Genomic DNA, 27,047 nt, shown 5'->3' on the forward strand with positions numbered 1-27,047 from the left:
TTTTTATCTACTCCACATACTGAGTTCCAAGTAAGGTTCCTTTAGAAAACAATAACAATAAAAAGGGATCCCATGGCCAAAAAAGGTTTAAAAACCCCTGGACCAGATGACGTATAGGGGCCCTTCCAGTTCCAATCTGGCAAAGTTCAAGTCTGACTATTTTCTTCCGAGTTTTATTTACCAAGCATTTCTCCAGCTCTTACTACATACCAGGCCTGTTCTTTGCACCCTACAGATTGTACCACACTTAACTGAAACACCTCCTAGCTTCACAAAAGCCACATGATTGCAGAAGTGACTCCATGTGTCTAGGGAGGCCCAGGGGAGCCATCTCCCCTCCAGCCAGGTCTTCTGGGCACCCGAACGGGTGACCTCACCGCAGTCCAGGTGGTGCCGACTCTGAAGAGCTGCAGGGGTATACAGCGGCAGGGTGTGGTCACGGGAAGCCCGCATATCCTGGCCCCCCACCCCCCGTTCAGAGACGGAGAGTACTCCGGCTTGACATGGACACTTTCAAGCGAGGCATGTTCCGTGTGGGAGGAAGTGCCTGTTGCCTTAGTGATGTCCACGGCAACAGGGCCACTGCCTCCTGTGACTCATCACGGCCACCGTGCTGCCATTGACACTCTGCACCAGGTGGCTGCAGATTGAATTTCAGAATGGTTGCCAGAGCCTGGAGAAGGCCAGGAGGTGGGGTCTGACCTCATCTCCAGCCAGCTCGTTAGGGTAGCGGCCTGGGCTGCTGAACCCTAGCACTATCCAGCTCCTTGCCCGCCAGAAACAAAGATGGGAGGGGGTTGGCAGAGGTGATCTCTTGAGCATGGGCTTGGCCTCGTTGTCCATGTCAGTACTTTAAGTACCTTATTGCATGAGCTTTTTTGTTCAGATTATGTATTCCGGAATCATGTGACTGATATCACTGGTGGGGACTTCTGCCACAGGGTAGCAGCATGCTCTAAACGCAGACAGAGTGCCAGAGTTCTAGGGGCTAGTCTGGAGGGCTTAATGAGTAGCCTTGAACTATGAAGTGGCTGACCTCAGCAGGTGGCACTAGGTGGCACTAAGGTGCTAGGGAAAGGATGGAGTGACATCCTCGCTTTACCGGGCACTGTGCTGACATCTGCAGATACAAAATGAATAAGATGCAAGTCCCATCTTCACGAAGCTCAGAGCCTAATGAGAGAGCCAGGTGGCTAAATGGTGGTTACAGTCTAATGTCCCCGCCGCAGTGGAAAGAAGCACGGCGGGTCACTTATGCGCCACCACACCGCTCTCAGTGCAACAGCACCGAGCATTTGCTCAGGTGTCCGGATCCGGTTGCAGGTAGGCCCTGCCGGGCTCAGCCGGGCTTACTCGCGTTGTCCGTTGGCTGGACTGGGATGGCCTTGGGGGGACAAATGAAGCAATTCATCTCTGCCCGGCCTCCAGTGGGCTTGCGTGGGCTGCTGTCAGGGCAGGGGAGGGACAAGAGGAGACAGCAGCCATTGGTGCTTTTCAGGCCTCTGTGCGTAGTGGTTACTCATCCCATCGGCTATAAAGCAAGTCCAGGGCAGAATGTCAGAATGGGAGGGAGCCAAAGAGTTCCATGGCCAAGGGCATGAATACATGGAGAGGGTAAGATTTGGGGCCATCACAGTATCAGTCTGCCACACAAGGAGACTGTGGGGGCCCCAGGGAGGGGCCTAACTCAGCCCCCAAGTGGTCCAAGAAGCTTCATGGAGAAGACATTTGAGCAGAGCCTGGAAGGCCAAGTGTGAATTTGCAAGTGGAGAGCAGAGGCAGGAGGTTTTCCTGAACAGAGAGCATCATGTATAAAGCGCAGAGACAGAAGAGTGCTGAGTAGTTGGGTATTTGGAGACATGCAGGCTGAGTGGGAAATGACGTCACTGACCACAGCAGGGTCCAGGTCACTGCCTTGCAGGCTCTGCTGAAGAGGTAGGCCCTTATTCTGAGGACAGGAGGCACTTGTGAAAGTTTTGAGAAAAAAAAAAAAAGAGGGAAGACAATCATATTTTTTTTAATTTTTTTATGTTTATTTATTTTTGAGGGAGAGCAAGAGAGAAAAAAATGAGAGCAGGGGAGGGGCAAAGAGAGAGGGAGACACAGAATCTGAAGCAGGCTCCAGGCCCTGAGCTGTCAGCACAGAGCCTGACACGGGGCTCGAACTCACGAACTATGAGATCATGACCTGAGCCGAAGTCAGATGCTTAACCAACTGAGCCACCCAGGCGCCCCCGGGTTTGTGCTTTGATAGAGAACAAACTGAGGGTTGATGGAGAGAGGTGAGTGGCAGATGGGCCAGATGGGTGATGGGTATTAAGGAGGGTACTTGTGATGAGCACTGGGTGTTGTATGTAAGTGATCAATCACTGAATTCTACTTCTGAAACCAATATTGCACTGTAGGTTAACTAACCAAAATTTATACTTAAAAGAAAGGTGAATGTGGCAGAAGACTATGGGATGGGGGAGTGATGGGGGGCTTCAGGGAGGGGATGGGTTGCAGTGGGCCCAGTGAGAGATGCTCGGGGTGGTGAGAGGCCAGAGACTGTGGTCCAAGATGGCAAACAGATAATGTGCAAACAGAATGAGCAATGAGGACTGGTGGGCAGGCTGGGGCCGGGCAACAGCAAGGACAGGTGGCCTGACACTGTCTCCTGACCTTCTGCACAGGAATTACAACAGCTTTTCCCTATATTGGTGCTAAAGGGGTCTGGGATATGCCATCACATGAAGCTACCTCCAGTCCCTTCCCCTCAGGGGCCTCAGTTCCCCCCATCTAAAAATGGGACATTTTATTTTTAAAAAAAATTTTAAGTGTATTTATTTATTTTGAGAGAGACAGAGTGAGCAGGGGAGGGGCAGAGAGAGAGGGAGAGAGAGAATCCCAAGCAGACTCTGCACTGTCAGTGCAGAGCTCGATGCAGGGCTCAAACCATAAACCGTGAGATCATGACCTGAATCGAAACCAAGAGTCAGACGCTTAGCTGACTGAGCCACCCAGGCGCCTCTAAAATGGGACATTTCAGAAGATTTCTCAGGGCCCTCCTACCTTGGGCAGGCCGTATTCCATTAGAGCCATGGTACCCATGCCAGAAGCAATCAGAACACTAATGTCACCCCCATGGAGCCTGTTAAAAATACACATCCTGGGCTTCACCTCAGACATGCTAATTCTGGGCATGAGAACTGGGGTATCTGGTACGTTCGCATAGCACCCCACGTGATCCTGATGCCAGGCAGGTCTGGCTAGAGCGCAGCTGTATTCCCAGGGCCTGGAATGGTGGCCGAGAGCACAGAGGAGCTTCAGGATACATGCTGAGTGCCAGCAGGGTCCTGATTCAGAGAGGCCCAGCTCCTAAGGCCTTTGCCTGGAGTGAGGGTGACTTCTGGAGGAAGGGGCATTTGGGTTGGGCCTTGACATCTGAGTTGGTTTTTGGTTTATTTTGTTTGTCTTGCTTCGTTTACAGTGCTCTTGATTACCAACTGAGTCTGTGCTCATTCTAGAACTTTCCTAAGCACAGGAAAAGAAAGGAGTCAAAAGAAAAATTCACCCATCATTCCAAAACCCAGACACAACTAGGGTCTCATTTTGCCACGTTATTAGATAAGATGTTGATAGCCAGAGCAGGAGCGGGGACCCATGTGGGCCAAGGACTGGAGACAACAACAGGCTGAACACGGTGGGAGGCCAGAGGAAGCATTCAGGCTGCACCAGCTGGTGTCAGGCCCCACACGCCTTCTCCGTCTCAGGGCCTGTTGCCCCAAAGTCCAGAGCGAGGAGGGTCAGGCCTGGAGGTCTCAAGGCCCTCAGCCAGGGGTCCTGAGCACAGCCCTTATTCGTCTCTGTTTCCCCTGCACAGGTGCTGTTTGCCCTGAACCAGACCCTGCTGCAGCACGAGAGCGTGCGAGCAGGGAGCCTGCAGGCACCCTACACCACGGAGGACCTCATCAAGCACTACAACTGTGGGGATCTCAATGCTGTCATCTTCAACCACGACACATCCCAGGTGAGGCACCTCTCCTCTCCGTGGATAGCTTTCAGGTCCCCAGTTCCAACGGCCAGGCCCATATGAACCTATGAACCTACCTAGCATTTATTAGACACCTACTATGTGCCAGGTGCAGGCAATCTTCTTTCTGCCATGGGAACCAGGACCTATTGGTATTCCATTCTACAGATGGGAAAACTGAGGCTCAAGGAAGCAAAGAGATTTGCCCAAACCCACACCACTTCATTGTTGTGTTCCCAAGTAATCAAGAGCAGCACTCGAGTCTGGTGTGTGTGGGAGAAGCTTAACCTCTAAGAATGGGGAGGTTCTGAGAAGTTCAGCTCACAATCTGGGGAAGTTAGAGCCCAGGGGGGAGAACAGCTCATGGTGACACCTTGCACTGGAGTCCAGCTGGGGGCATTCTGTCTTGAGTCAAGTCTTGAAGGAAAGACTACCACAAGCTGGGCAGAAAGTGAGAGGCACCCTGGGGAGCTGAGCAGGACTCCTCCAGGTGTGTCCCCATTGCCCTCAGTAGAAATTCCAAGATATTTCATCTAGCACTCGAGGCCTTCTGGGTCCTGCCCTTTGCTGACCTTGTCACAGCCAGGTGCCCCACCACATAAACTTTGTTCTGCTGACCTGTACTACATGCCGTTGACCCGTGTATGCCCCTGTGCCCTTATTCAGGCTCCTCCCTCTTCCTTTCCTCCTGCTTGGCCACAGTCAATTGTTACCTCCTCTGAGAAGCCCTCCCTGACTGCCTAGATGGAATTAGATATTCCCCTAGGCCCCTCTAGGCCCAGCGTGCTTTCTGTCACAATACTTGGTTAACCATTCATTCAAGAAGAGGCCACTTCCCTGCTCAGGACAGTGCAGCGGCTCCCCATTTTTCTCAGTGTCTATAATGGCCTCTGTGGCCCCGGGGTCTTCCCCCACCCCCGACCCCATTTCCTCTGCCCTCTGCTCACACCCACCGCTGGAGCCACATGGGCCTGCAAGCTGTTCCACGAGCACACTTGGCATGTTTCACCTTTGCACTGGCTGTTCCCTCCTCCAGGAATGCCCTTCCCTGGCCATCACCACAGCTCACCCCCATCTTAACTTAAACATCACCGTCTCAGTGAGATGGGCCCCAACTCCCCGAAATAGAATTGCAGCCTGACCCCCCCCCCACTCTCTCAACCCCTTTGTTATGCTCCTCTTCCCCCCACCCTGCCATGGTCTTTGTCATCTTCTCACATACTTATGTCTTTTGATTCATTGATAAGTGATTGTGTTGTTTGTCCTTCCCCCCTAGAGCATGTGCTCTCTGAGGATAGGCATTTGTACCTGTTTTGTTCATCAGTATATTCTGATCAGCTAAAGCAACTCCTGGCACAGAGCAGGACTCAGTAAATAGTTGCTGAAGGAAGGAATGAAATTGTCTGTAAATACCAGGAACAGTGCGATGAAAAGAGATATGGGGCAGGAGGGCGGATGCAGAGACAGCTGCCCTTGTGGGGCTGCCAGTCTCCTAGGAGACATGGGGACATTCCACAAGCAATGGCATCTAAATGTGATCCTTGCTCCAAGGGAGAGTAGAGGGTGCAACCGGGGCCTTTGGCAGGAGCAGAAGGTTAAATGGACTTGGGGCAAGAAGGAAGGATGCCTGCAAGGTGAGAGGTCAGAGAAGAGCCTGACTTGGCCACGGACAGGAGGAAGAGGAATGTTCCAGCAGAGGCTAGAGAGAGCAGAAGGAGGGGCGTGGGTTGGTCCAGAAGTGCAGCCAGGGACCAGGCCGAGAGGTTCTGTGTGTGCAGGCCACCCTCTAGACCCGGAGCTCCCTGAGGCAAGAGTGTGCCGCTCCTCTCTCTCCCTCCCAGTGCCCAGCACAGGGCACCGCTCAGAGTGAGTATCGGGGAATGGCTGTCAAGGGAGCAGAGGTGGGTTTGTGTTGTGCTCTGTGCAGTGTAGACAGTGAAAGGAAGGATCTGGAGACCTTGCACAGGGGGCTCAGGACTCTGAGAGCTCCGATTCTGAGTCTGGGTGTCTGAGAGCTCTGAGCCGGAGTCCTGCCCTGTGTCATTTGCTGGGAGAGAGAGAGGCTGGTGAGCACTGTGGCCGAGGGGACCTGGCCAGCACTCAGGACAGCCTGGCCATGAAGTAGCTGGGCTGGGCTGGGCAGGACAGGGCCCTGTTATGCCTGTGGCTGATGCTGAGCCCAGAGAGGGAGGAACGGGGTGACTTCAAGGCATAGTAAGCTCAGGTTTTCTTTGAGCTTGTGTCCAGAACCGCTGATTTGTCTTTGGCAGGTGAACTGTACTGGGGTCTCTGGGTGGTGCCCGTACTTGAAGTAGGACAGAGGGTGTGGTTGGATTGGCCCACCCAAGTTAGAATAGCACCCCATGCTGCATTCCCTGTACCCTCTGGGTACAAAGGCAGGGAGGGACTAGACAGCCCCGTCCCCAGATGCAGAAAAGCCTAGAGTCAGGGTAGCAAGTCTACATCCAGTGCTCCTGTTCTGTCAGAGAAAGGGTCTAGGTGACAAGGGGCTACATCTGTAGCTAGAGGCCAGGAAGGCGGTGGGAGGCTGAGGACACGTGGGCTGAAGGGGACAGTCACTGCCTATAGTCAGGGAGGAAGTGGTAGTGGGCCTGGGCTTGAGAATGGAGTCGACCAGGAGGGGAGGATGGGAGGGGCTGGCAGGCAGAGCAGGCTGCCTGGGTGGGGGTGTGGGAATGTGGTGGGGGGGTCCTGGGGAGAGATCTGCGGAGCGGGGGGCAGATCATGGGGGTGGAGGTGAAAATGCCTGCTGAGGGGCAGAAGCCCTGGAGCTCGAGCTGGAGAGTGATGTGGTCCAAAAGATGCCTCTGGCCTCAGTGCAGAGGATGATGAAGGGGCCTCTAGAGGCTGGGGCGGGACAGGTGCAGGGCTCAGGATGGGAGACAGGGGCTGGGTGCCCCTCAGTCTTGATCCACCTTGCCTCCCCACCCCACCGTCCCACCTTCAGAAGTGGCTCATGGCTCAGCCTCCCGAAGCTCCCAGGTCGCTGACACCATCAATGCCCTGCAATCAGCAGGGTGACCCCAAGGCCCCTTCCCCGGGAAGCCTTGTCTGAGCCCTCAGCCTGTGTTAGGTGTGAGGCAGCCATATATTTATAATCCAGACCCAGACACTTCAGAGAGTGAAAGGTCAAAAATATTTAAGAGGCTGAGTCATGAACAGGCATGGAGAAGTCAACCCTAGCCATGAACCTAGACCACCCTAGACAAACAAGGACTCATGGTTATCTGCTAGGTGTCTACTCCAGACTCCCACATCCCTGTCACAGCATTCCCTGACTCCCTCACTGGGCTGTGATCCTCATCCAGCGCAGCATCCTAGGCCCATGGAAGTTCTTGGAAGATGTCTGTTGGATAGATGGACTAAAGAGACGGAATGAGGCCATTGAGGTCAGTGACATCAGTAGACCTGGGCACTTGACCACCAGACCTGACACTGTCCCGGTTGTAGGCCAAGGGAGCCTACGCTGAAGGTACTCCCCACAGCCCCACTGCAGCTCCGCCTGGCCTATCTCATCATCCCACCTCGGACCCGTGGCTCTAAGGCCCTGGGGACCTAACATGTCCTCTTTAAACTTCTATGGTGCATCCTGCACTTAAACTTATCATGGGAGATTTAAGGCTCCTGACAAAACTAATGACATCATTAATTTGTTTCCCTCTCAGCCTGGGCCCAAACCCAAGTCCCATCCTTGGCATGGAGCCAGGGCCCATCAGCACGAAATATGCAGAAAATGTCAGCCAGCTGCCGGACAGCCCAGGAAACCCTGGTGGTTAGCCCAGCTCCTCTGTGGCTTTGACATTGCACTTTCTGGTTCTTGTCCTTGTTAAATTGTTTTGGCTCCCTAAGGAATGAATGGAGATTCATCTTTCCACAAATGCACATTCATGGTCAGGAAGCAGAGGAGACCCTTGGGAGAGGGGAAGGGAAGCAGAATGCTGCCTTCATGGCTCTCTGATGATTCTGAAGGCTTCTCTTTGTCATCTCCATCTCTACCCCTGCCCAAGGCCACCCTTCCCCGCAGCCTCTGCCGTCACAGGGGCGAGGTGATGAAGCCAGATCCATCCCCAGGCTACTTCCACAAAGCTGACATTTAGTCAGGACTCTCTCTGTGCTATGCACTGTGCTAATAAGCACTTTCTAAAGCTGCTCTTACTTAATTCCTACCACAGCATATATTACTCCCATGTTACCAGTTTGGACACCGAGTCTCAGCACGAGTAACTTGCTAGTTGTAGAGAGGCGGCCCAACTGGTAAGTGGCAAAAGAAGGATTCCAACCCAAGTTATTCTGGCTATCTGACTTCAGGACCCACATTCATCACCACCACCATGCATTCGTTCACTGATTGAGCAAATGTTTATTTCTTGGTATAACATCCTCCCACATTCTTTCCCACACCTGAGGAACCAAGAGGGCCATGTTTCCAGAAATAACCCTTCTGAGCCACAGCTCCTCCCCAACTCAGAAGCCTTTCCTAGCTGCATCAAGTCCAAATGTGGCCTGCTTTCTCAGGGCTTCTGATCATCCCTTCCATCATTGGTGGAGGAGGTGAGAGCTCCATGCCTTCATTTATCCATTTGCCAAACAGTCCCCAGGCACCAACTCTGATTGGGCCCTGGAAGGACCGCTGCATACAGTTGTGCAGGTTGTGTACTAAACAAGTTTAGGTTACATTAGTCATATTGGTGCCTTGTCATCCCAGAACAGTGAATCAGGCCTTAATGGCGGAGAAGTCCCTCCCTTTCCACTCTGGGGAGCACCCTGGTCCTTGGCCAGTAGCTATCAGAAACAGACATCCCAGCAGATATCAGAGACAGATGTCCTAGCCCTGTCCAAATCCCTGAAGGTTCAGCCTCTGCTGACGTCTCCATTTTCCTCAGAAAGAGTGTTGACAACTTGTCAGTGGCTCTAAAAGCCACGTAGCTGGGCCGCATGACCCTTGGGGGCTAAACCCTGCAGGAATTTAGTCTCCTCATGCCAGACTCTCCGTCTAGCTTGCCCATCAGTCAGCTAGGCCTCATGTCCTGTGCTTTAGCCAGAGTTGATGAAGAGAGAGAAATAGAAGAGGGGACTCCAGATGGAAGTCTGAGCACAAAGCTTGGAAGGTGGAATGACAATGAGGGATTATGGGGAAATAGAGAGTACATTCTGACTCACTGCCTCAGTTTCTTCAGTGGCCCCTGGCTTCTTCTCAGGCCCCACCCACCACGGGAGTCCACAGTCCTGGAACACCTAGACCCAACAACCAGGCTGGAAAGACAAGATGTTGGGAATGGAAGAACCCAGGAGGAGACAATGCAGTGAGGAAGGACAGAACAACTTTATGTTCAAGATTCCAGAAACCTTACTGGGCACCTACTTTGGGTCAGGCATGGGGGCCCAGGAATGACAAAGGGTCTGTCCCTGGACTCAGAGAGCTCTCTGCCTCATTTAATAACATGTCAGTGAAGCTTACCCCCGGCCACATAACAGGGTATGGATAGTGCACTCAGAGCTGAGAAGTGTAGAAAGTTCCAAGCCAGGCTGTTGAATAAACCCTCATTATGGGAGGAAGCCATGGTCCTGGAGTTGAAGTTTTCAAGAATGGATGGAGGGATTTGGTTATGCCCTGGGAAATAGTGGAGCTGGGGGTGGGGAGATGGTAGTGGCCAACCGGGGCTCAGGCATGGGGAAAACCAGAGGCTATGACCTCTCCTGTCATCTCTGGAGGGTGGGCTGGGCTGAATACAGTCCATACAGCACCCACCATCACAGAGAATCCCCATCTTACACAGGAGGAAACTAGAGCTCAGAAAAGTTAAGTAACTTGGCCAAAGTCACACAGTGTCAGAACCAGGCCTGAATCCAGATCAGCCGGATCCCGTGCCCTGTGGCCTTTCTGCTGCACCAGGCAGCTGAGCTGACCCTCCAGTCCCGCTTGCTGACTTGAGTTCCTTGCACACCGGGCTGGGTGCGGGAGGCAGGACACTGAAGGAGCTGAGAGCTGCCCCGCCCCCCAGGCCTTCCGCATCTGGAAGCTGAGGGTCAACCAGGGAGAGACACAGGCGCGATTCGTGGGAGGCCGCAGCCCAGGGCTCTCCTCCTTGGGCTGTTACTTTGCTAGCTGTGTGACTTTGCACTTGTCTCTGGAACGTTCCACTCTTGCTTTTTTCACTTGTAAAATTGGAATGACAACTCCTCTCAAAGCATTTTTGGATTGATTAAAAGCACACACAAAATGGATAGCCCCCCGTAGGGGCCACTTAATAAAGGTAAGTTGCCCGCTTGGCCGGGCTGTGTGTGCTTGCTCAAAGCCCACCTTGCCCCGGAGAGCACTGAAGGCAGCCTCTGTCTTGCCTTTACAGTTGCCCAGCTTTATCAACACCACCCTCCCACCGCACGAGCAGGTGACCGCACAGGAGATTGACAGCTATTTCCGCCACGAGCTCATCTACAAGAGGAATGAGCGGATGGGGAAGAGGGTCATGGCACTTCTGCGGGAGAACGAAGACAAGATCTGCTTCTTTGCCTTCGGAGCAGGTTTGGGCCGGAGTGGGGAAGGGATTATTTGCAGACTCTTTAAGGGCTTAGAGATTTGTGAGCCCCTCCCCTGACCTCTACTTCAGGAAGGAAAAAGTAGAGGCCCAGAATGGAGCGGGAGAGGCCACACAGCACCGTTCTCCTGTTTCTAGCCAAGGGCTCCTCTGTAACAGGCCCGGTTGGCCGGAGTGACCTTGCCAAGGCCAGGACAACTTCTGTCGCTCATTCTTGCCCCAGGAGGCTGTGTTGAGAGCCCAGAACCGAAGCCAGCTCCCCTGCCCACCCAGTCTCTTGAGCCCCGCCTCTCCCACGAACCCAGGGACAAGCCCGTGAGCACCGTGGGGCCTGGTTGGGGAGAAGGCGGGCTCCGGCACCCCATGTCCCAGCTCCACAGCCCAGCCCAGCCCCCTCCAGGCGCGTGACCTTGGCACACCACCAGCAAGGTCTCAGGCCCCTGGTCTGTGAATGGGCAGGACAGCAATGACTATTTGATGAATTGAAAATGTCTACCTTATGGAAGACTTACAAAGATTAGCGGTAACATTTAAATAACCTAACGGTGGGAACTCAGAATGGCAGCGACCTTCCCCATCCTCAGCAGCTTCGTGGGACTTAATACAAGGCTTGTCGTCCCACTGTGGCCATGAACTTGATGCTTCTTCTGAGGGCTCTAGCCTCTTTGTGTAGAGGGAGGTCTAGATGCCCAGTCTCAGGGCTTGCTTGGCATCTCCCTCACTGTCCCTCCTTTCTGTTACTCCCTCTTCTCCCTGACTCCTTCTTTCTTTCCCTACGGCTGTCTCCCATGCTAACAGCGATGTCTACGATGGGACCAGGGGATTGCATCTGCATCCTTTATTAGTCAGCTTTTGCCCAAGAGCCACAGCAACAGAAATGTATTTCTTGCTCATGTAGGTGCAGTCCACCTCCTGCTTTGTGAGAATAAGCCAGAGGCGCCACTCCTGGGGGCGAGAACTCACTACCACTGCCTCTCCGCCATCCCTTCCCCAGCCCCTTGCCCGTGCACTGCCTGCCTGCTCAGGCCAGCGCGGATCGGGTCAGGCAGTCCATGTACCCCTGTGTGACATCCGCCTCCCCCCGCCCCGCCATGCAACCCCATACCCTTCAAGGGGAGAGCCAGGGTCCTCTGACTGTGCCCGTCTTCCCTCCTGTGTGGCCTCCAGCATGGAAGAGGCTCGTGGGTCAGCCCCTGTGAGGCTACACCTGCAGCTGGACAGAAAGAGTCCAGGCTCATGTTGGGGCGGCCATGGCCCGGTGTGGCCTGTGGCAGATCCCTTCCCCTCTGACAGCCTCGGTTTCCTCATCTGAACAGAAGTCATCAGAAAGCACTTGGGCCATTGATGATTCCAGGAGCTGTTCAAACAGTTTTCAGAGAAGAGAGGAATTCCTGTAGGAGAGTCTGGAGAAGCCGGCAGGAGTAGGACCTTGACTGACTACGTGGAGAGGGCAAGGCTAGCCTCCAGGTGCAAGATACCTACTGGGGACCTGGCATGAGTCAGGACAGCTTTGAGGACAGGTGCAAGGGAGGGAGTGCTCCCAAACACACCCTCTCACTCACCATCCAGCTGCCACCCTAGCCCTCTCCCCGTGAGCATCTGGGCACTGCTCCTGCTCCAGAATGATCCCCCAGTGACTACAAAAGGGGAACCATTCCAAACTAAGCCAACCTCTAGGCATCTCTCCAGGCCTAGGAGGAACCAAGCCTGATCCTTGAGGGAGTCCAGTAAAAGATCCAGCATTCCACATGGCCCATCTGAGTGGTAGGGCTTTCCTGCCCCACCTGTCCAGGGCCCCAGACCAGAGCCACCCAGGGTCTGAGGCTAGGTCTTTCCTGTGGGTGAGGAGACAGAAAGCCTGGATGTGAAAATCGCAGCAGCATGGGTGGCCCTGGATCCTGGCCGCCTTCTCCTAAAACCCAAGTCCTTGGGGACACAAATGTCCACTCAGGCACTCGACCAGCATGCAGGCACCATGCCCTCCTCTAGCTTCTTGCCCATGTCTGAGATCCAGCTGGTCCCCGGTCAGTCCTGTTGACAGACCACCGAAACGACTCCTGTCCGTCTGCTCCATCCGTCCCCATCACCACTGTCCCAGTCTGAGCCTCCATCAGCTCTAGCCTCCTCACTTCAGCTCGGCCTTTGCCGCCTCCAGGCTGCTCCCCACAGCATAGCCGGTGGCTGCTGCTGGCTCTTATCTCCCACGCACCCTGCCTTGAGCTCCGGGAGGGCACACACCACATAATCATCCTGTGTTCGTAGTGACATGTAATAGGTGTCATGAGTGTATGGAAGAAAGAATGAGGGAAGGAACAAACAAGTGTGGGAATGTTGGCCAGATCCTCCCTTCCTGGTCTCCTCTGGGCCTGGTGGACAGGGCAGCAGGAACGTCAGGGCAACGTGAGCCCCACCTCAGCTCTCGGGGACCTGCTATCCAATAACAACAAGCCCAGAGCCATGTGCGGACCTTGCTGGCAGCTGCACTGGAGGCTCGGCCACTCCTGAAACAAATGTTCTCCCCCGCACTGCACATCCACCCTCGACCTGAGAATTTCAAAGCTGGATGCAGCCTCCAGGCTCAAGCCTGTCCACCTCATCTGAGCTCTGGATAGACTGAGGTCCCTATAGGTCAAGATACGGGTCAAGTTCATGGCAAGTCAGGGAGAGAGGCAGGGCTGGACCCCAGGCCCAGGAGCTATGATCCAGGAACTCTGTTCTCATGTGCAGTCAGGGAGCCAGCTGTATAGACCTGTGACGACCACTGTATTGTCATGGAATATGTCCACGCACAACCCAGAGTGAGAAAAGTCCATGCCTCCCTCTGCATTCTTATGGCCACGTGACTCCCAAGTCCCACGTCCTGTGGCAGCTGAAGAGTTGTGTGCAGCGCCAAGACCGGCACTCCTGGGCAGTGTGCAACCTGCAGATACCCCCACTCCCCTCTACACACCTCTGTCTGCGGGCCTCTGCAGTCACATCTCAGCCCTTCCTAGACTATCGGGCACTGACTCTTCACCAGACCATCCTCTGTCTGGTCCTCAAAGAAGGCCCAGTGTCCCCAAGGCCATGGGAGGGAGGGAGGACCTATGCCACTGGAAATATTCCCAGCCGTCCCCCAGATGTGTCTGCTCACGCAAAGGTCTCTCAGTTCCAGGCTCAATGGGTGTCTCTAGGAAATACCTTAGAAAACAGAAACATAATGATAAACACCTCTGCCTTGCCCCACCCCCCCTGCCCCGGCTGGGGCTTGCCTGGTGTCTGAGCCAGGCCCCTGCTGGGGTCTGCCATTCTAGGCCAGCCTCAGGCTCCGTGGCTCCAGAGGAGTAAGCTAAGGCACACAAGAGAGCCGCCACCTGCCTGCCCCACCCCCCCACCCCCGTGCCCATCCAGACCCTTCCTCAGCCCACCTCTGCTCCAGATTCCCTTCCCGAAAGCCCACAGGTACAGACGGGGATTTCCAGTGCTGATAGCATTCTGGCTACCCCTCCTCTGTTCTGTTCTGTTCTGTTCTGTTCTGTTCTACAGAGATTCAGTACAAAGAGTAAGAGCTTTGGTGTCAGGATGCTTGTGTATAAAGTGTGGCTCTACCACCATCAGCTAAGAGATGCTGGGAAAGCCATTTCACCTCCAAGGACCTCAGTCTCTCATCTGCAAATGGGGATAATACACCTGCTTCATCAGGTTGTGCTAAATATGTTCATTTTAGATCACAGGATTAAAATTCTCTGCCGTAGTGGAGAGATCCTTATAATAAAGACTCCTCCTATGTGCCAACCACCACTCCAGGCTCTTAGCCTACGTTACCTTTGACCTTCACAGTAACACCACGAGATGGGTTTTATTATACTCATTTTGCAGATGAAAACTAAATCCCAGAGAGGAAGAGTGACTTCCTCAAGGCCATGCAGGCAGATATTCAACTGGAATCCTGGTTTCTAGGGTCCCTAGTCCTAGCCGTTTCCTCCATACATGGTGCCCTTGCTCTAGAATTCCTGAAATGTTGATGGGTTTGTGGGAAGGGTATCGTTTTAGGTGGCGCATCCCACAGAAGAGTACTCTCCTTAGTGTTGTTTCTGTAGCAAGCCACGATCTGACCTCTTCTGGAGGTTACTCGGTGGGCTCAGGGGCAGGTGGGGTGTGAACATGCGTGACAATTCTGACCAGGCCTGGGGGACATCTGGGGGTGACATCAGATAGAAGCCCTGTCCTCCAGGAGGTGGTTGTGGCCAGTGTGCAAACCCAGACATTCTGGAATGGCCCAGACCACTGCCATGGAGAGGAGTGTCCAGGGGGAGGGAAGGTCCTATTCCTGACTACCAGCCTCAAGGACAAGCTGAAGGGTCCCCAAAGATCTTGTGCAGATTCTTGGATTTCTTCTGCTCTATAAACAACTTATAAAATAGGTACTAGGTGATGAGTTTTTATTAACTAAATTTATTCAGTTTACAGGCTTATCTAATACTCTGAAATTATCTCCTTTCTACCATGTTTGAAGTTAAACATCTTTCGCTTTAAAAAAAAAAAAATGATAGTGATGTAAGGCAAAGGGACCTTTCAGAGCCCTTACTTGGCAAAATAAAAATTTGTAGCTGTATTGTTGGCCCTACCCACCCAGCTGTTCTTACCATGGGAGGGAATTGAGCATGCCTGAAACATGATGGAAAGAAAGATACAGGAGGGGTGAGGCTGCTCAGTGGGGAATATTACTAGCCCAGTCTTGCAAGAAGGCAGGAAGGGTGGGGGCAGAGCTCAGGTAGAGGGTCTGGCCTGGGTAGAGAAGAGCACTTCCTTACCTGTACTGGAAGGAGGGAGGAGGCTGGCAGACAAGTCATTTGCTAGTGGAAAAGTAACCTGATGGCTTTCTCATCAGAGCTCCGCTCTGTAAGGTAGAAGGTGCAGGCATCTGCAGAGAAAGAAGAGGAAAGTGGAGGGTTCTTGGTTTCCAGAAAGAACGTTTGACATGAACGCAAGCAAGACTGGCCATAAGAACTGGCATGGACAGGGAGTCAAATAGCTTTCATCTCCTGGGACAGCTGGCATTGATTGGTCGTGGCTGCCCGGAGTGTGATGGTGTAAGGGGTGATAAAACCGAATCGGGGCTCAGCAGAGAAGAGGTCGTGATTGATTAGTGATGTGTGCCTGACCAGGAGTCGGGCACATGCCTGCCTTACATCTGTTCTGACTGCCTGGAACACAGACTGCTGGCTGGCATTTGAGGGCCCACGAACCCACGAACCCACGAATCCACGAACCCACAGTGGTCTCTAGTCATAGGTTGCAAGGTTTTCTACAGCAACGCTGAAGTGTAAATGTCAGTGCTGTCCCCCAGGCCTTCTCCTAGACTTTATCCTAGTACCCACTGCTTCATGGGCATCCCAGGGTATGTGAACCACTCCAGGGCAGGGTCCTTACCTCCTCAGAATCACCACCAGCTAGGGGATGTTCTGCAAAGACATAGTGGACCAAATCAGCCAGAATCAAGTTCACTATGTTTAGTCATTCCATTAGTCCCCCAGGCCTCAGAGGGATAGGGAGGTCTTAGTCCCAGGCACTAAAAGAAAATGACCATTTTGTCCCTAGCTCCAGGAAACTGGTCCTTCTTGAGATGTTTACTTATTGGCTAACCTGGAATCTGGGATAGAATAAGTAATGGAGGAGCTGGCAGAGCTTGGCTGAGTACAAGCCAGACTCAAAGGCGGACTGGATAACCGCTAGGGCCCATTCACTGAAAACCCTAGAGCCGGTGGTAACCCGTACATTCCAGAATCCTAAAGTGCTCTGATCTGAGTATGGTTCTACCTTCTGACATTCCAAGCCCTTTGATCCTGTTGTTGGAAGGTTGGTGGCCCTAAGAACCCCACATTTTGCTTTGATTTGCTTCAGTCACTCTTGGATCCCTTGGGAGGGTTTTGGAGCAAAGAGCCTTCCGGCACCTAGAGATCCCTCCCTGTAGGGTGGCTGCCGCCTACACCCACGGGAAGCAGAGGTCCAGGCACAAAGTGAGATTGGAAGAGTTCTTGGGCGGGCTGTGTGAGCAGCGAAGACAGATGTGGTAGCTGCTGCCCCAGTGCCCACACACCCAGCTCGCCCGGCCTCCAGGCCACTCAGCCTTTCTCACCCCAGCCCTCAGGCCCGTACTCAGAAACACGCCAGGGGGCCAGGACACAGAAGCCGATTGGTGGTGAAGCCCCGGGCCTGAGAGAAGGAATGGGATCCCAACGCATCAAACACCAGTAACATCTTTTTTATTACTAACAGCAGCAATAGCTGTCTGCAGGGTGGTAAGATCCTGCCTGAAGGATCATATGACCTCTATGTCCTCAATTCCTCTTGGAGGGAGACAGGGTGGTATTTATTACTCCGTTTGGCAGATGGGTAAGTCGAGGTGCAGACAGGAAGTGAGAGAAACAGAAGCGGACTGAAATGTTGGTCACGTTGATAGGTCATTCTTACTGATGGCCAGTCTCCTCCCCTCAAAATGAAAACTCCAGCTGCTGCTTGGGCCCTCTGCTCTGCTGAGAGTGCCCTTTTCCTCTTCTGCCTGGGCTTCACGACCTCGGAGCTGGGCTCTCACAGCCCTGCTTGATTTCCTTATCACAGGCCTGCTTGTGCTGAGCACTCTGTCATCTCCCAGTCTAGAAGGGAAGGTAAGTCAGAGAAGGCTTCCTGGAGGAGGTGGGAACCAGTTAAAACTTTCCCGCTGCAGGTCCAGCTGCCTTCCAGCTCCTCATCATCCCCATAGTCGTCAGGACAATACCCACACCCACCTCCCTCCCACCTGGGTCCTCCACACGATAGCCTCAGGAACAGAAGCTCCTCGGAGCTCGTGGCGGAGCATAGGAGAGCAGCCATGTCCCGTGTAGGGCCTTTTAAACCTTAAAAACACAGGATGCAACGAACAGTCAGCACACGCCCAGCCACTTTCTCCTCTCCCAGGGGCACGCCCACGGCCTGCCACATTCCCCTCGCTGGAACACGAGGCCACAGCATCCGGAAGTGTTTCAGAATTTCCAACGGTGCTTCAAAGGGCCCTCCTCCCCACCATGTGCACATCTGGCAGCTGGCACGCCTCCTCGGGGCTGTGATCCTTGGCCAGAGTCACCCTTCATGTTTCAGCCCAGAGCAGCCAGCCAGCCAGAGGAACATCCCATCTGCTAGCCTGTCCCTAACCGGAGCCAACCCTGCCCTCTGGAATGGGGGAGAGAGGAGACTGGAGGACCTGTGTCCCAGGCTGGACCTGTCAGTGAGCCAGGGTCTACGGAACATCAGCCACGGGCTCGGCACTCTTGCCGGGCCGTGTGGGGAAGGCAAGAGGTGAAATGGCCTAGATAAAGAGCGTGGGCTTCAGAGCCAGCCTGCGTAAATTAGAAAGCTAGTGCTTCTCTGTAGAGGAAGTCGCCTGGGCAGACCAGGTACTTCACTTCTCTGATGTCAGATTTCTCCTCTCTAAATTGAGCCTGAGAGTCGGTGCGCTTGCACTTGTACTGGCCTGTACCTGGGGCAGCGCCATCACTGGATAATGTGACCTCTTGTTATTATGACTTGAGTCCTGGCCCCTCGGGGCCCACAGTCCCCCAGGGACAGGACTCCCCGCAGGAGACAGCAGGGCCATCATGGGGATAGGGGGGTGGTGGCAGGGGGAGGCAGAAGTAGCCTCTGAGCCTCTGAGGACCCAGACCGGACACCACACAGAGACCTCCAGATCCAGCTTCAGCTCCAAGCAACAGTGAGGCTCAGGAGCAGCTTGGCCAACGGGAAGTTCTCCTGGGGTCCCGGGTGCTGTAACTCCAGGAAAGGAGCCTCTGGATGTTGTAGAGTTACCTTGGCCATAGCGAGCCCTGGGCCGGGCACCACCCCTGCAGTCACAGAACCCATTGCAGGCTCTGTCTCTGGGGCTCTCCCCCAGTGCCTCTTGGTGACCTTGAACCACTGCACAGCCACTGCTTGGGGCTAAGGCCGTGTCAGACCCCAGGAGGAAAGGCCTCCATGTCTGACCCATCTCAGGGTTCCCAAGGCCTGGGACATGCCAAGAGGTCCCAGCAAGGGCTTGCAGAGGAGGAGCTGCCAGCTCCAGGCCCCTCAAGGTGCAGATTGACCTAAACCCCCGGGACCCATGCCCTCACTGATGGGGTGGGGTACAGGCACCAGGCTTCCTCACCTCTAAACAATATTAATTGAAAGAGGATCTGGTCCAAAGAGAATGAAAAGGCTCAAACCCTGGAGCTTTTAAAAGAACCAAGAGGACTGGCTTGCAGGCATGGGCCTGGTGGCAGGTGGGAGTGCATGCTTCTAAGAGAAGTACACAACTGGGGGACGTCCTGAAGGGGACCCCCAAACTGGGCAACTGTCAGACAGGTGTCAGAGGCCCAGAAGCAGCTCCAACCCCAGAGGGAGCCTGCCCGTGCCCAGGGAGCCCCGGCCTCATCAGCTGCCTCCACAAAGCGCCCTTTAAACAGACATGCTCCAAGCCATGGACAGGCTTAGGCAAACCCCGGTTCTGCCGCTTTCTGTCTGTATGACACTGGGCAGGTTCTGGTGGCCTCAGAAGGATCCTAGTAAGGTCGGGTGAGACTATGAATCAAAGAGTCTAATTCAGTCTGACTTTTAGAGAAATGGCCGGCAGGGGTGCCTTTCTTGGTATTTGTATCTATCCTCCCGTTATTTAACAGCAGAGCTGAGCTGACCAGCTGAAGGCTCAGGGCTCTTTGTTGCTAACATCCTGGGTTCCGGCAACCTCCAGAGAGGAGCAGATGGCAAAGGGGGCAGAATCAGGTTCCACCCAGACACTCTCAGCTCCCTGGAGGGTGTCTGAATCCCCTCTGTGCAAGCCTGACAAGCACTCATTGCCTCTCTGCTTACACACCTCCAGGGATGGAACACTCGCTCCCTTACAGAACTGGACAGTTGCCTGGGAAAGTGTTCTTCGGGCCCAGCTGAAACCCGCCCCCTTAGTCTTGTCCTGCTGCTCCGACCCTCACCATCGCCCACCTCCCCTTTCACTTTATATTCCAACACCCGGAATCACTGGTGGTGGCCTGCACACCCACACCCTTTTTCCCTTTGTACCTGTGCATGTGCTATGTCGCCTGTCGTGAAAGCCCTTCCTTTTCAGCCCCATAGCCCCTGGTGGCCCTCCCTCGCTGCTGGGCTCTCACTGCCCTGTAAGGGTTTGCCTGCCTGTTCTCCCTCCTCTCCCTGCACTGTGACCTCCTCCGGGGTGGGGACCATGTGTCTCAGTTCCTGGCACAAGACTGGGTGCAGGGGAGGCGTCATCCTGGCCCTTACTGAACAGAAAATGCCCCCGCCCTGCCCCGGGCTGGCTGGTGAAACAGGGGAAAAAGGACCCAGCTCTGCCAGTTTCCCAGGCAGACCTTCCTTGGGAGATCAGAAGCCCTGTGGTATCCCCAGTGTCCATGCATCCCAAAGTCCCTCCATGCAGCCCTCCTGTCACATTTCCTCAGGAAAACAAACACCTCTGTCACTTGACATCCGGCCGGCTAATCCTGGAAGATAGATTAGCATTTGAAAGTTTCCCTTGCATTAATTTCAGACAGAACATAAATATGAGCTTGGGATCCCTCCTCCAGGAGGAAAATGCTGGAAACCCAGCGAGCTCACTGGAGAGAAAACTGGTGGAGGGGAGCCCGTGTTACTTCGGAACCTTTGGGGGAACATCTGGTTCTCCCCTCTGCCCGGCCCCCCAACATTGTCTCGAAATCACCTTGTTAATTGGTGTATTCTTCTTGCTAAGTGCTCACACGCCTTTCCCTCCGATCTGGTGAACCCTGGAGAGGCCACACGTGGTTGACAGCTCCCTGCCCCCTAATGTGACCTCAGGATCCCTTGCAGATGCTAATGCTTCGGAGCGAATGTATGAGAGCGTGCCGTGAGCTATGACATCTCCGGGTGGAAGTGAGCTTGGCCTTTTACCAGCTGTGTGACCTGGGGCGAGTCCTTTCCTCTCTCTGATCTCTCCTGTCCTTGTCTGGAAACTGTGGGGGTACCTCGACAGGTTCCCAAAAGGATGAAGTGAGATGACACAGGAGAAGCACCGTGTACCCAGGAGACTCACTCAGTAGGACTTTGTGTTCAGGTTATCAAATGGTGGAATCGTAGAGGTGGGAAGACCCAGGGGACCATGTAGGGCAACTGAGGCACAGAGAGGGGAAGGACACTAGCCGAGGTCACATAGCCAGTTGGGCTGTTGAGCCAGGTTTTCTGTCTTACCCCCAGATCAGGGTTCTTGGCTCTTGGTTCTTGGTAAATGGGGGCTGTCAGGCTGTGGCCAGCAATGGGTAAAGGCTAGATCCAGCCTGTGCTCTGTTTGCTGAGCCTTGTGCCCTGGCACAGGCCTGCTTACACCTGGAAGAAGGGGAGCCTTTTCTCTGCACTAAAACGTCATGAGGCTGTGCCCATGAAGAGCAGGACACCTTCCCTGTTTGCTTACGAATGTCCCTCAAGTGGCACCCTCGCTTGTGGGCTTAGAGAGATAATCACCACACCAGCCCCACCTCCTCTAGCCCTGGCCTGCCCCCTCCCCACTCCATGTATGTCTCCTCAATCCCACTCATCCTGGGAGTCCTGGCTACATGAATTCCTCCTCCAGGAAGTCTTCCATGATATCCTCAGATCAGTCTCTCCTCTACCATGCATGCCCCTTGTTTTCATTTCTAGGTTCTTTTTCTCTTCTTTCCTCTTTCTTTCTCTCCTCTATCTCTGTCTCTTTGTATCTCTACCCTTGTTTTTGTCTTCTATCTCTTGCTTTCTGTCTCAGTGTCTCTCCTTTTTTCTCTCCCTCCTGAGGTCTCTGTGTCTCTTACAGCCTATCTCCCAGCCCCTCTCTCCCCACTCTCATCTGTCTGTCCTCTGTTTCCTTGTGTCCTGGTGCTCTTTTCCTCTCTCTGTCTCTCCCTGAGGGTGTCTCTCTTCTCTCTCGGCCTCTGTAGCCTCTTCTCCCCTATTCTCTGTCTTTGTGGCTCTGTGTGCCCTACCCCCTCACTGTCCTCCCTCTCTTTCCTCCTCTCCTCACCCAAGTAGCCTCTGCAGATGAAATGGAACGTGCCTTCCTGCAGAGAGCTGGCCAGAAAACAGCTGTCAGTGCTGGAAGTCGCTGCTGAGCAGTGGCCAGGAGACCCCAGGAGCCTGGGCAAGCCACGCAAGCTAAGCCCCAGTGCTTTGGGGACCCTTTGGAAACTTTCCACACCTTCCCTCCAGGTTCCAGGATGGGTGTGGTGACTTTTTCAGGATTTGTGACCTTGGAGGCAAGCCTAAGCCCTGTCTGCCAGCGTCTGGGGACAGCAGGCACTGGGCCCTGGCTCAGGCTGGTGCAAGGCCCAAGCTCCTGGGATTGGTGGAATCTGCAGGAGCATCACCAAGAGGCCGGGCGGTGGTGACAAGGGGAGGGTATCTGTGAGCTCAAGTCTTCTGGGGATAGAATGAGATCACGGCAAGGATGTGGAGTAACAGGTTTTGTCATTCATTCATTCAGCAAACATTCTCCAAGCCGCCATTGTGTGCCAGACTTGGGCTTAGCGCTGGGGTCGAGGATGAATCAGGCATGGCTCCTGCCCTCAAAAAACTCACAGTCTCCCAAGTGGCTTGCTGGGAGCACATTCTGACAGGGGCGGCTCTGGGGTATGGGAAGATCATTCCAGCTGCAGTGAGGTAACAAGGAAGACTGTGTCTGCAGTGGTTCCGGGCAGAAGCTGCTGGTGACCTGGGCTGGTCAAGCATGGTTAGGAGGAAAGATCAGGGGCACTCCAGTGATTGGATGAGGAGGGAGACGAAGAGTCGGGACACAGCCCATCCAACTTGGATAACAGAGCTCAGCTGAGACGCATCCCAGGAGGGGAGGGTGAGTTGGATTTTGTAGGCTCTGGTGGATGTCAGGTGGAGACGTGCAGGCTGCCGGTCAGACAGGCCTGGGCTAGGGCAGTAGTTCCAGAGTGGTCTGTGTTGTATGGTAATTGCAACCATATGGGTGCTTGATTTGTCCACAGATTGTGCGTGAGAAGAAGGCGATGGGGCCCCCACACTTACTGGGCAGGAGAAAGAGGAACCCACCAAGAAAGTGGGCACAGGGCAGTGGTAAGGCTATGGAGAGAAGCAGGATAGTGCGGTGTCATCGTGGGGTCCTGTGAAACTAGGCCCAGAGAGGGTGGGGTGGGGACCATGGTGGGACCCGGCTTGGGAACCGATGGCTTGTGCCCGCAGTCCTGGGGTGCAGGCTGCATGGGGAGGGTGCGTCCTGGCGCTGTGCAGGGAGCCACGTCCAGGAGGGGGACAGACACCGTCTCCTTGCCCTGCAGGGACGGAAGGGAAGGTGGGCGTGGCTTGGAGAAGGAAAGATGGAATTTGAAAAACCTCATGGCTGATTGCTTCCAACTTCTCAAAGTGTCTGAAGTCTTCTGCTCAAGGTCTTAAGTGGCACAGTAAGGGCTAGCACCGCTGAGGTTGAGGGGACAGACAGGGTGCTGACTGGACACTGAAACGCTGTCAGGCGGTGCTGGGGATCCAGCCACAGTTCTGTAAGGCTCGGGGCCTTCAAGCACCCCCCTCTGCCCACTCCAGGAACGTTCCTTTCAGAGTGGCCACACGGCCTCAGTGTGCTCCCATGCCGCCGTCGTGCTTCCCCTGGTGGCTCCTGAAATCCTCCGGCGGACTGCTGCTGGGCCTGAAGGCCCTGGCCTTTAAAGGGCCTCCGTGGAAGTGGGGAAGAAATCGCCTCTGCTGCCAGCAGTGAGTTCCAAGAACCGCTGGCAGGGGTTCCTGCCACCCGTGTGCCAAAGGCCACCGTGCCCAGGCCCCCTTCCAGCTCCGTCACACTCTGGGGGCAGGCACGGGTCAAGATGACTCTGTGGCCCCACCAGGGACTGGCTTAGCTCGTCACTCCAGAGTGCACCCTGGGCTTTTCCAAAGGGCATTCGCTCCTCCTGCCTCATTAGGACCTTACAGCCCCACCAAATGGATGAATGCCGATTTGACACACAGGAAGACTGAAGCTGGGGGCAGGGAAGCCCACTTGCTCAGGAGATTCACAAATGTGACAGGAGCTTGGGTCTCTGTCCTCGACAGGACTGGGTCAAGGCCGGAGCCCTGGGAGGGGCTATTCATGCCTGCGTGGTCTGTGTGACTTCTATAGCCAGCTTCCCAAATGAGCCTCACTTATCCCCTAGCCTCACACATGCTGTTCCCCCTGGCTGTAACAGCCCCCCAGCCTGTGCCCAATTCTCATCCTCACCTGGCTAATTATCTTTTTTTTAATGTTTACTTATTTTTGAGAGAGAGAGAAAGACAGAGTGTGAGTGGGGCAGGGCAGAGACAGAGGGAGTGACAGAATCTGAAGCAGCTCCAGGCTCCGAGCTGTCAGCACAGAGCCCGACGCGAGGCTCGAACTCACGGACCGTGAGATCATGACCTGAGCCAAAGTCAACCGATTGAGCCACCCAGGTGCCCCTCACCTGGCTAATTCTTATCCCACCCTTCCACTAGCAGTACCTCCTCCAGGAAGTCTTCCCTGACTTGAGGTTGTGCTTCCCTCTGCCTAGTACTTAACCCAGATCAAAAGACCTTGATTCTCGAGACGGAGTGGCTGGAACAGGTCCCCGTCTGTTCACCACTGGCTAGCACTAGATATGCACTCACTCAGTGTTTGTCAGATTAATGAACTGAGCAGGTAAAGAACAGGAGGGAGAGAGGGAAGAAGGGAGGGGTCTCCGAAGTCAAACAAAAGCCTTCTCCATAGAGTCTGAGAGCAGGGGAGCCAGCGGATCCCTCCCGTGTACACAGAGACATTGGGAGCATTCGAGCGTAATGGATTTGCCCGAGGTCTCAGAGTGAGCATGATGGGTCCTGGACTGGAACCCCGGTCTGTCACTCCTAGACCGGTAGTCTTTTGCGGTGATCCCAAGGTGGATTCCAGGCACAGTGGCAGGCCAGTGAGGGACATGAAGGCGGCCCAGAGGTGTGCAGGGCCGTCCGGCAGAGCGCTGCAGGCTCTGCCCTCTGTCCACCCGCTCTGCGGTCCCAGCCTCGCTTCCTCCATGCCGGAGCCTCTCCGTTCCCGCGCAGCTTGTCCACTGTCTGTTCTCCTCAGACCTCCCTGGGGCTGTCAACATGCTGACCTTCTGGCTCCCCACCTGTCACCACCTGTCACAGGCAATTAGAGTAATGGTACAGGGATCTCTCCCCAGGTTCTGGGGCAAATGGGGAGTGGAGGAGAGTGTGCTGCCCACGTGAGTGGGGCTGCAGGGCAGGCACACGGGCTAGGAGGCCGCAAGGGGCCACTGCCACTCTGCCCGGATTGAACAGGTGGGGAGACTGAGGCCCGGGGAGGAGGAGGGGCTTGCCAGTGTGCCGACTCCCAGCAGTTACCGCCTCCACTCACTCGGCCTCCCGAGGACTCTTCCTAACCAGAGCCTAGGAGAGCCTTCACTGTGTCCCTAGACCTCACGCCCACGTCCTGCTGCAGTAGAGCCATTTCTGGGCTCATCTGGGGCTGTGGGTCTCTGCATTCTGAGCGATCGGCACAAGGCTGGTCACAGAGCAAATGCACCATAAACTTTAGTTGAGTGAATGATTCGTGGGTTGCGTAAGATGAAGACCCCCGTCTCCCCCGCCCCCCCAACACACAGACACACACAGCAGGGCCACCTGTGTGGTGTTCCGCTCTCTGTTTGGACCTCTTCTGTGCCACTGCTGCTGCCCGCTGGACCCTGTAACCATTGCAACCATTTGCTGCTCTCTCCTTCCCCAGCATCTTACACCTTGTGAGTCTTCTGGGGCCACCCCAGGGCCTGGGTTGAAATATGTGGTCTTTAAATGTTGGATCAGAGGTGAACAAATGAATCCACGAAAGCCCGGGTCCAGCCGACGCTGAGAGAACAGTGGAGCCTGGTGAGGAGACAGTCATGAATATGCAGAACCCACCCCCGTGCTAAGGAAGGGCACCTCAAGTTGCTGGTGGAACTCACAAAGATGAGCCACAGACCTGTTGAAGGCTTGAGGGCTTCCTGGAGGAGGTTTTCTCAGAGCTGGGCCTTACACGACCACTGTAGGCTGACACAGGCTTAATTCACTTTATTTTGCTGGTATAAAACTTGCGGTGACCACAGCCAGGGCGTGGGTCCTCTGCACAAAGACTGTGCTGTGGGTGTTGTTACAGCCTGGGGCTGGGGTCAGCTTAATGGCCCGATGCAACATGAAACACTTGTGAACCTTTGCTACTGTGCCAGCCACTCTTCCCGTGGGCCTCGCAACAACCCTGGAGGCCGCTATCACCATCATTCCCACTTTACAGCTGGGAATGGGGCACAGAAACTGGGCCTGGGGAGGTACCACTGGTAGGCAGCAGAGCCAGGATTTGGACCCAGGCAGGGTGGCTCCAGCACAACTTCCAGCTACACTGCACTGCCCTTGGTGTAGGCCACTGGCCTGAGGCTGTCCCGGTTGCTGCCGACTCGGCAGGTGGCTGAGCCCACTCTGTCCCTTGTGTTCCAGGTCATTTTCTGGGAAACAACACAGTCATTGACGTCCTCCGGCAGGCGGGGCTGGAGGTGGAGCACACGCCCGCAGGGCAGACCATCCACAGGTAAGCAGCTGAGGCATCGGGGGCACGCGCCCGGCTGGCCTGCTGCCACCATCCATGAACCGTGCCCGACCCCGTGCTGCGTGGCCAGCCTGCACCCAGCCTTTCTGCTCGGGCCTACGGGGCAAGCTGTGAAGAAGCCTTGCAGGGACCGGCCTTCACCAGGCAGCCAAGAGTGGAGGGGCCGGGCTGGAGGTGGGGGGACCGAGAAGGAAGCTGGTGTGCAATCTCGGCAACCTGGGGGAGGTGAGGTTGAGGGGTGGGGCAGTGGGAACAGGAGGAGGGGTAGATTCTGAGCTGCTCAGCATTTAGGGCCGGGTGAGTGGGTGGGGTGAAAGGACTCTGTGGGACTCCTAGAGAACTGGGGATGCCTAGCCCTGCCCACACCTGGTCCTCACCTTTTTCTGACCACACCTCTTGGGGGGCCCTCCCACCCCTGACTTTCCCACCAAGGTACACCTACTCCACTCAAATAGCCATTAGTGGCCATCCTTTTCCTCGGAAGGGTTCCTGTCCCCACCCTAGGCTGGGACTAGGTGCTCAGGGGTCAGCTGGGTCCACTTGTGGTCCACGGTGACAGGGCAGGCATGACAGGGTGTCAGCACACTCTGGGCAGCTCCAGGGCAGGAGGGTGTTTCTCTGTAGCCTGCCCTCCAACTGTTACGCAGGAACCTTCTTCGCTGGCCCCCCAAGGGCGACCACAGAGCGATTTCAGGCCTAGTCTCTGGCATTACGAGAACTCGAGTCAGAAAGAAGCTTGAATGGTCACAGTGAATCTTTATACACCGGGCTCTAAGCACTTTTAGCTCATTAAATCCTCACAAGAGCTCTATGAGGTAGAACATGGAGTACCCCCATGTTAAAATTGAGGAACTTGAGGCCCAGAGAGGTG

At 54.8% G+C, this 27,047-nt stretch overlaps 1 protein-coding gene across 3 annotated transcripts in view; it reads left to right on the plus strand.

Moving 5' to 3' along the window:
- The window catches only part of TRABD2B (TraB domain containing 2B), a 217,567-nt gene that overhangs the window by 174,038 nt on the left and 16,482 nt on the right, over positions 1 to 27,047 (plus strand). For all 3 annotated transcript variants that reach the window (XR_007155112.1, XM_047873099.1, XM_047873100.1), the window contains exons 3-5: positions 3,863 to 4,009; positions 10,381 to 10,555; positions 26,068 to 26,158. Coding sequence is in view for 2 of the 3 variants with exons in the window: in XM_047873099.1 (XP_047729055.1) it covers positions 3,863 to 4,009; positions 10,381 to 10,555; positions 26,068 to 26,158 (413 nt within the window). In the remaining variant the exon portion in view is untranslated. The remainder of the gene's footprint in view (positions 1 to 3,862; positions 4,010 to 10,380; positions 10,556 to 26,067; positions 26,159 to 27,047) is intronic.

The sequence above is a fragment of the Prionailurus viverrinus genome, chromosome C1 (genome assembly GCF_022837055.1).
Source record: "Prionailurus viverrinus isolate Anna chromosome C1, UM_Priviv_1.0, whole genome shotgun sequence".
Lineage (NCBI taxonomy): Eukaryota > Metazoa > Chordata > Mammalia > Carnivora > Felidae > Prionailurus > Prionailurus viverrinus.